Genomic DNA, 9,968 nt, shown 5'->3' with positions numbered 1-9,968 from the left:
AGAGGATTCTAATTTCTTTAAAGCTCTGTTCTCAGGAAAATTTTCTGAGAACTTTTTACCTCCAGAGGATCAGTGGAATTTGATCTGAAGGTATGTAATTAACACCATTTCTCTGCTGGGGTCTCAGGTGCCAGCCTTTTTTCCCCCCTTGCTTTACTTCCTGGAAACTTGCAAAATCTCACATTGTCAGCCATGGCACTGTTTCTGCCTGGATTTACTAGCCGTACCAGGGAAAAAGAAAGCTTAGAAAGCCCCAGGAAGGCTCCAACACAGCCCTTTCCTGGTAGAAATATGCTAGCCCATAAATGGAGACAAAGTCTGGCAGACTTGCCAGAGTTAGAGATCAGAATTTTCAGGAAACTGCAAGACAAATGTACGATGTTAGAATAAGATGTCTCCAGGAATGCCGTCATACTGTTTCTAGTATCACAGAGCTACTAGAAGGGAAGACCCCATGGATGCTCACATTAAAAATGACATTTTTTCTCTTTTTCTAACTATAAAAGTAATATATGTTCACTGCATAAAATTTGAGAAACTCAGACAGGAGCCCAGAATAAAATTTATAGTATCTGTGATTATACCACTTATATATAACCACTCTTTGTTATTTTTTTGTTGTTGGTATGTTCGCCTTCCCTTAGAAAGTAGTTTCTTATTTCTAAATAGATAAGTGTTGCATAGTGAATATATACCTCAAGTCCTTAAAGAATGAATAATTACATTGAAAAAATGTTATCGATTTATTGCTCCTCTGATTAGAATGAAATTTAGTGTGGAAATACATTTAGTGTGGAAATACTGACTTCCGTAATTTGTCAGTTCCTACATTGATTTGAGCAAATGTTGTCTGAAACCACTCTTTCTGGGGTCTGGGATTATGACTTTCCTTTCTGTGAGATAAAGAAAGGCCTGCCCTGGTATGGTTAGCAATGTTACCTTGTTGTCCTTGGGTTGGTAGATACTTCAGAAATGTACACCCCCCCACCCCACCCCACCCCACCCTGCCATTACTTTATTTCTAAAATGTAAAAGTGTTACTTCTGCCATTTGGTGGGAATGACTGAAGAGCTCCAGGCGGGAGAGATTGTGCTGTGTCATCCTCCCTCTTGACTAGCTCCCAATGGGGACATTTTGATTTGGGGGAACTCGGGGTCAATTGAGTTTCAATAAAAGCTCCCTCCAGACCTCCTAAAAGGTTAACATGCCAGTGTTGGGGTCACGTTTTCTGGGCTATAGGTTTTTGAAGTGACCTCGCAGTGAATTTCATTTTTTAGCATTTCTAGAAAAGTCTAAGGCCTGGAACAGAGGAGGCTGGAACTGGGGGAGGGCCTGAGAAGTTGGGGTGCCGTGTTGTCCTCACTCTCTAAGCTGCGGCCCCCAACTCCTTATCTCTTTCAGGCTGGCCATGACATCGCAAGGCCAAAGTTTGAATTCCACTTTAGATGATACCTGTCAAGTGAACTTTCGAGGGATGCTTCTGACTATTGATTCGTATCTGGGGGATCAAGATGTGGAGCGCCTGAAGTTTCTCTGCCGAGACTCCATTGCCCCCAAGAACCTGGAGAAGTGCGGCTCAGCCTTGGATATCTTTGATTACCTGTTGGCAGAGGAATGGCTGAGTGAGGAAGACCCCTTCTTCCTAGCGGAGCTCCTCTATACCATCAAGCAGAAGGCCCTCCTTCGGCACCTCCGCTACACCAAGGAGCAGGTGGAGTGCTGGCTGCCTGTCCGCCGGAAGGTCTCTCTGTTCAGGTGATCCACAGGGCAGGGCCATTGGGCTTTGAAAAGAGGCTGAGATTCATGATGAATTAATTTTTAAGGTTGTTTTTCTTTACCCCCCCCCCCCCCCGCATCTACCTCCTTGGCTGGTATGGTGATTCTAAAGCAGGAGATTTCTTAGCTTCCGGTGCTAATGAGAAGGGAGGCTGGGAGGTCTGCAAAGTTTCAAAACCCAGCCCCGTGCCTGGGGGGTGGCTTCCCTTTGTTTTGCTTCTCACTGAGGAAGGAGGCCCAGGTCCGAGTGCAGCAGGCCAGCGCCTTCCTCTTTGCCAGCCTCCACGCTCTCAGCCTCCTGCCTCCAGTGAGTCACTGGTGTGTCAGCCTATACCTAGCCATTTGAGAAGAGAGAAATGAATACTTGGACCCAAATGAGCAAAATAAAAAAGGAGATGTGTCTTTGGGGTAGGGAGGGACATCATTTATGCCATGTCCAGTTTGTCCAGTTTTGGGGTGAAACCCAGACAGGTAAAATATAGGCATTTTCCCCAAAGAGGTAGAATAAAGGCATCAGACCTTAAGCAATGCAGTTTTAAACGGTCCACTAACATAGTATCTACATCAAACAGCCTCATGAAGTGGAGCCTTCGTAATACTATTTTACGGCCTGGACGGTTAGAATCCTTCTGGCCTTAACACTTGAACTGGTTCCTACAACCTGAGCTGCCCTTGGGTCAGTGAGGGAATTCTGGAGATCATTATTTCCACTCTGCTGGTTAGACAGCTGAGGAATGATCTCAGGCATGCAGAGCTGTTAACCTGTGAATGAAGTATTCAGTTTTTCTTTCCTCTTTTTTTTTGGTTGTGCCGCACGGCATGTGGGATCTTATTTCCCCAACCAGGGATCGAACCCGCACCCAACCACTGGACCGCCAGGGAAGTCCCCATATTCAGTTATTCTAATTGTCGACTGTATGGCTCTCTAGAAGTGGGGATAGTTTCCTTTCTTTTTCAACAGTGAACTTTATACTCACTGGCATTGGGTTCTCCCTGATGAGGGCCTATAAAGTAAGCCTGATTTCTAGAACGGAGGCCGGAGGAGGGCAGGCATGCCGACATTGTGTTTTATGCCTCCTTAGTGGAATTTGAAGCAGCACTGGACTTGGAATCAGAAGGCCTGCTCCCACTGCTTATTGTGTTGCTGTCGTTTAATAGGTCACTTTGAAGCTCAAAGTTTTTGTTTTTAAATCTATAAAATGGGATTAATAATTGTCTACTCACAGGGTTGTGGTCATTCAAATGAGAGATAACGTACGATAAAAGCACTCAATTTCCTGCCCATCCTCTGCAAGTGCGGGGCTTTAATTTGTCTCTTGGGTGTATGTCTTAGAAACCTGCTCTATGAACTGTCAGAAGACATCAGCTCAGAGAACTTAAACAGCATGATCTTCCTTCTGAGGGAGTCGATTCCAAAAGTCCAGATGGTGAGTGGGCCCTATAGGATGGGGTCTTTGTGAACATCGCCTTAATCAGTGTTTGGGAAGATGCTAGAAAGGGATTTCAGGAGAGCTTATTTTGTTGCAGGAGACAGTATCAGACAAGGGTTAGCAGCATTGACTTTTGATGGGCCTGGAGTCTAGTCCTAGACTAACTCCTGGATGTGGGGCAAGTGATTGAATGTTTCTGAGCCTCCATTTTCTAATGTGTCATATTATAGACAATTATACTACTTCCTTCCAGGACTGTTAAGAGGATTAGATGAAGTAATGTACATAAACTATTACCTGGGGCCTGTATTTTGCACATAGTAACCATGCAGTAAATGAGTGCTACTGGCGTCCACTGTGTTTTATGATACAGAAATGTGCAGGGCACCACAAAGAAATGAGGAGGTGGTAGCTAATGGCAGAATGGGAATGAGTTGTTCCTCACCTCCATTAGTTGAGGTTTCTGAGGGAGCCGTGTCCTTCTCAGTGGACGTTGCAGTGTCTCCCATGTAGAGTTTTGTGAAAATCAAATGAGACAAATGTTTGAGGATGTGCTTTCTAAAGGGCTATACAAGTGCTTGGAACTAATAGTAATGTTTTTAATATTAACATAATGCTGTCGGCTGATATTCTTGCTAGATTGGTCACAATTAAGGGCAGGAAAGTAGCTGCACATCTCTCTTCCAGGCCTCAAAACTTTATATTTTTTCTTTTGATTCTCATAACAGCTTGTGACAAGCAAGTTAGTTAATTTGGGAAGGGGCCAATTTTCAAATTTTACCCTATAACATTAATTTTGTTATTCAACTTCTATCTTTATTAAGTTTTAAGTTATATAATGTTTGATAACACCAAAAAAGACATGTAACATGTATGGAAGTAGAACTAAATGTAGAACTAAGTGAACAGCCATGGATCCCCCGTCCAACTTACAGATGAGCACATCGCCAGTGCAAAGAGCTTACATGTGTAGCCCTCCCATATAACATTCTCCCCAGACTAACTGATATTATTGACAAATAAATTCTTTTTGAAAGAAAAATCACTGAGGAGTAGGAAGCTGTTTTACATGTGGTAGGTCTTATGAGGACCATGTTTAATAATTCATTAAACATGTTTCCTGGTGTCAGACCTGTAGGTTAATTAACCTGCAGGTTAATTCTCTGTTTTGGTTGCAATCTTTGAGTCCTTTTTTTCTCCTTTTCAGAGCCCTCAGGGATTTTAGCCTCTTGCGTCTTTCCATTGGTTCTCTCTCCAGGCTCCTTTATCCTAAGGATTGGTTGTGGGATCCTTGGGAATGGGGACTGAGTCTTACTTATCATTATAGCCCCAAAACATTGCAGAATTACAAAATGGTGCTCTGAATGAAAGCATGAATGAATGGGATGGTGCAATCTCGAGTTTATGTTGGTGCAAAGTGGTTACGTACTCAAATGACAGCATTTTGCTTTAAATGTAGAATTTCTCAACATCAGAAGAGATTCTTGTAGTTTGAAAAACCTTCCAGGATATTAGGGTAAAATTATCTCCCAGCTCTGGGCATCCTCTCATAATTTTTCCAGTCTCTGGGTTTATAAATAAAAAGAGACCACTTTCTATTGTTACACCTATTGTCATGCACAGAAGTCCTTACTCCCCACAATGAGGTGGAGGATGAGAAGGGCATTTGATATGCTCAACACTGAGCCATGATTTCCCACTAAGAAAAGCTGGGGAATGTATTTCTTCCTCTGGGCCTTTCCACAGGTCCTAGACCTCTGCTTAAAGGCATCTGTGGCTTCAGAAACATTTTCATTGTTCAGGATCATTCCAAACATTTCTCCCTCCTGATAAATTAGCTTTTAAATCATCAAAGGCCCATGCCCAAGTAGCCAAATGATTTTATGCTTTTCTCACTCCGTACAACAGTAAATAAGAAGTTACTGTGTTTAGCTGTGGCATAAAACTGTGGAATTTCCTGGACAAATTCATGAAAACTGCACTTCCTTCTTGGATTCCAAATGATCTCACTGTATTCTGAAGGAGATGCAACTATTCACGCCAGAACTGTGGCTGAGTTACACACCTGATAATCCAGGTTGATCTCTATTGGGCTTTGTGATCAGGCCAGCCTTCTCAAGTGATCAGGCCAGCTTTCTCAAATGTGTAAAGGACAAACTCTAAGCAGCCCAGATGTGTTTCCATACCAGGGTTTAATGGGACTGCATTATCTGCAATTGCAATTGCAAAAGACTTTATCACAGAAATAAATTCTTTACCAGCCAGTGGAGGAGGGCCTGAATACCTCTCAGCCAAAAAGGAAGAATTGTGAATTCACGTGGTCTCTCTGGATGGACAGAAACGACCTTTGCAGGGTGTTCTAGGTTTCCTCTTTTTTTTTTTTTGCGGTACACGGGCCTCTCACTGTTGTGGCCTCTCTCGTTGCGGAGCACAGGCTCCAGACGCGCAGGCTCAGTGGCTATGGCTCACGGGCCCAGCCGCTCCGCGGCATGTGGGATCTTCCCAGACCGGGGCACAAACCCGTGTCCCCTGCATTGGCAGGCGGACTCTCAACCACTGCGCCGACAGGGAAGCCCTAGGTTTCCTCTTTGATAGCTTTCCCACAAACTTAGAGCAAACATAGCTGCCTTCACACATCCTGAGTGACCCAAACAACTGTCAGGATATCCGTTCTCAATGTAGCAATCAACATAGAACGTTAGATGTAAAGGAAACCACACCCAAACCTATCTTTTTAACAAAGATGCAGAGCAAGAGAGTTTCAGAATTTCTGCTAATATTTGCCAGGGTGGTGTTCTTAAACTAATGTGCAGACTCCATTTAAATTGTGGGTGTTCGTGTGTGTGTGTGTATGGAGGGTGTCATTTACTCAACATCTAATACACTCTGTACAAAGTATAATGGATTTCCATCATTGCTTCTGGAAACATGCTTTAGCCCCTTTTCTTCCTCCTGGTAGGATGCAGTCAAGATAGAAGTTTCTGTTTTGAGCTTCAGCGGGAGCTCACTTGCACATAAACCGACTGTAGAACCTTGTTCGGGGATTCCCTCTGACCCCTTTGCCCAGCTGATCAGCTCTGGATGAATCTTCCTTTACCCCCTCCTCCCTCCTGCTTTATTTCCTGGGCAGGTTGTTGGTGTGCTGGCGCTGCAGGTGAGGACACATACGTTTCTTTGCATTTTTGGTTCTCCTATGTGTCTCGGGAATGTCTTGAAAATTTATAATCTCTTTTTTGATCAGATTAGTACAGAACTCAGTTAAGACTTTGTAACTCTGGCCTTTCCCTTGGTTGTTGGCATTTTGAGTACCTTGTTTGAAAACACACATTTCGCGCGCACGCGCACGCACACACACACACACACACACTCTTCCATTAACCCTTTTTCATCCTTCTGTTACTGCTCTATCTTCTTTCCCTTTACTGCCAGACTTTTTTTTTTTAATTTTATTTACTTGTCTTTATTTTATTTATTTATTTACTTATTTATGGCTGCGTTGGGTCCTCGTTGTTGTGCGGGCTTTCTCTGGTTGTGGTGAGCGGGGGCTAGTCTTCGTTGCAATGCGTGGGCTTCTCATTGCGGTGGCTTCTTTTGTTGCGGAGCACGGGCTCTAGGCGCGCAGGCTTAGTAGTTGTGGCGCGCAGGCTCTAGAGCGCAGGCTCAGTAGTTGTGATGCATGGGCTTAGCTGCTCCGTGGCATGTGGGGTCTTCCCGGACCAGGGCTCGAACCCGTGTCCCCTGCGTTGGCAGGCAGATTCTTAACCACTGCACCACCAGGGAAGTCCTAATGCCAGGCTTTTTGAGAGAATAGTCCACACACACTCTCTCTCCACTGACGCGACTCTTAGTCACACTCCAACGCATTCCAAGATGGCTTCAGCCTCCTTCACTCCCACGAAACTATTCTTGCCGAAACTACCACGAGCCTGCTCACAACCAGATTTTTAGTTTGTCATTTTCCCTATCTGATTTTCTTTGCTTGGAAGGCCCTTCTGCATGTCGGAAGTGAAGGCGTGGTGATCTTTCGAGATGCGATTCACGTATCACCTCCCATGTGCAGCTCGTGTGACGCCTGCTCTGTGGAGCCCGTGAGTCGTGCAGAAACGAGGGGCATCACCATTTGAAGTCATCTTCGATTCGTCCTTCCTTTCTTCACGCACTCCAGTTGACCTCCCAACTCACCAAATTATACCTCAGAAAAGTCGCTCAAATCCAGCGCTTCCTCTGCGTTTCCACCACTAGCTTTTAGACCAGGCTGTGCTGATCTCTTCACCGGAGCATTTAATCTTCCTGCTGATATTTTCTCTCTAGCCCACTTCCTCCTCCAACCTATCCCCAAGACTTCTATTTAAAAACAAACCTGTTCATGTCACTGTTCTCCTTAAAAGTTCCTGCTGGAACCCCTTCATCCATGGGATACTTGCCCAAACCCCTCGGTGTTCCTTCATGGCCTGATACCAGTCTGCTGTTCCAGCTGTGGCCTAGCTTTCACTCAGAGTTTGTACTCAGGTCTCCTTCTCAATATTCCTGACCATACAGTCCCTTTTCAACTGGCCAGCATGTCTGGAGACTCCCTAGCCCCCTGTTCCCATCCTGCTGATGCTTATGTATGCAGTTAGTGAGTGTTTAGCTGTTCACTTTCTGATTAGTTATTTGATTTATTTATTTTTTGGCCACTCTGTGCAGCATGTGGGATCTTAGTTCCTCGACCAGGGATCGAACCTGTGCCCCCTGCAGTGGAAGCATGGGGGTCTTAACTACTGGACCTCCAGGGAAGTCCCTCTGATTAGCTATTCTTTTCTGTGGGCTCTAACACAATTTTATTCATATATATATATTTAATAACCAGATTAATATATTGGTTGAGAAGTCCTTATCAGTGAAAAGATTATGGTGCCTTCCACCTCATATGTAATTCAATATTAAAATAATAGTAGCCAATTTGCAATTTTTCCCAGGAGTGCTTAAGATATTTTTTTCTTTTAAAATACCAAATATAAAATTCTTTCAAAGCATTTTCTTCTCTTTTCTTTGGTACCCCTGCTTTGCTGCTGCCCTAATCTATTATATCATTTATAGCTGTGAGTTAGAGGCAGTATTGCTCAATGTTTAATGAGACAGACTTTGGCATCAGGCTGCCAGGACTCAAATACCAGCTCTGCCACTTATTGGCTCTGTGACCTTGGACGACTTACTGAACTTCCCTGTGCCTCAGTTACTTCATCTTTAAAATGTGGATATAATAGCATCTGCTCACCGGATTGTTTCTGAGTAGTTAATGAGTGATGTGTGTTTGGTATCTGGTATTAATATAGATTGTATAGAGATTTACAATCTCTATAATGCCTCTTCCCCCCTACTATTGAAGTCTTCCTGCATGGACTCTCTACCTAATTTATTACTGCAATAGGTAATCAGTAGGCAAGTAAATGTGACTCCATTGATTCTTTTGCAGACCTCTCTAAGTTTCCTGGCATATCTGGAGAAACAAGATAAAATAAATGAAGATAATCTGGCATTACTGGAGGATCTCTGCAAAAAAATTGTACCTAATCTTATGAGAAAGATAGACAAATATAAAAGAGAGAAAGGTAACTAGCTTATGCTTGCTTGCTTGCTCGAATCAGACCATGGGAATTCTTAAACCAATTGGCCATGTATGATGTTTACTTATCACTCTGATAATATTCTTTTGAAATCTCCCCATTTGTTCATTCAACATATGTTTATTGAATGCATACTTTGTACTAGGCACAGTTTTAGAAGTTGGAGCTACAGCAAGGTATAGTGCAAAGCTTCTGCCTTATTGGAGCTTATATTCTAGTGAGGGAAAGTGGTTTTAGACAAATGTCTTCTTCTGTTTCTTACATGGAAGTGATTGTAAAAGAAATTGTTTTGAATGAAATAACATCAAAAGGAAGGAGGCAGGATGGCACAGGAATTAAGAGTGGGATCCATGGAGTCAGATTGCCAGCACTCCACTTATTAATGGTGCCGTGGCCCTTTCCTCAGCTGTTCTATGTCTCACTTTTCCCATCTTTAAAGTGGGGCTAATCATAGTACCTACTTCATAATTTTTTTGAGGATTGAATGAGGTAATTCCTATAAAATGCATGTCTGGTACAGAGTAAGCATTCAATACACACTGCTATGAATACGTTTGTTAGAGAGGAAAGTCATGAAAACTTTCATATTCTCGTAAAGTACTATCAGAGAAGAATTTTCTTTCTTTCTCTTTTGTTTTTAATCAGGCTTGTAAAGGTAGTATTGCCATGGTATTACGTAGAAGTAGCTGCGTAGGGCAGAAATCAAACTTGGCTGCCTTACCATGTGTCATTATGCTGAATATTTGTGGTTTATTGAATCCATTTCTCCACTATTAAACAAAAGCTAAAAGTAAACACTCAGGATGGTATTCATGAAGCTTGTATGCCACACCCATATTTTAGTTCAGAGACTCAACATAGTGTGCAAACTTATCTGGTTGAAAACAAAACTAGCCAAAAGGAAACTTCTCTCTAAGAATTCTATTAAGACAAAATGAGTTGAGGAACAAAATGTACTGTTGTTAATTTGATAAAATCTCAAACAATAACCAAATCAATGGATAATTTAATGTATACTTTAAGTAAAAATTATGAAGAATAAAAACAGCTTTTCTAACCATCAAGTCATCAAGTGAGAAATAAAAACAGGGAGTTAATATTGAAAGTATATTTGAAATCCTCACTTGAACTTTGAATGCTGAGATTTTTTTTTTTT

General features: G+C 42.6%; 1 protein-coding gene across 2 annotated transcripts in view; it reads left to right on the top strand.

Moving 5' to 3' along the window:
* CASP10 (caspase 10) overlaps window positions 1-9,968 on the top strand; it is a 29,791-nt gene continuing 19,823 nt past the window's right edge. Inside the window, exons 1-4 of one of the 2 annotated variants that reach the window (XM_060107109.1) lie at window positions 1-90; window positions 1,402-1,755; window positions 3,110-3,203; window positions 8,662-8,797. In XM_060107109.1, the coding sequence (XP_059963092.1) occupies window positions 1,409-1,755; window positions 3,110-3,203; window positions 8,662-8,797 (577 nt within the window). In that variant the 5' untranslated portion in view covers window positions 1-90; window positions 1,402-1,408. The remainder of the gene's footprint in view (window positions 91-1,401; window positions 1,756-3,109; window positions 3,204-8,661; window positions 8,798-9,968) is intronic. The other variant, XM_060107111.1, reaches the window with a different exon arrangement.

The sequence above is a fragment of the Mesoplodon densirostris genome, chromosome 8 (assembly GCF_025265405.1).
Source record: "Mesoplodon densirostris isolate mMesDen1 chromosome 8, mMesDen1 primary haplotype, whole genome shotgun sequence".
Classification (NCBI taxonomy): Eukaryota; Metazoa; Chordata; class Mammalia; order Artiodactyla; family Ziphiidae; genus Mesoplodon; species Mesoplodon densirostris.
This window is presented reverse-complemented; position numbering and strand designations above follow the sequence as displayed.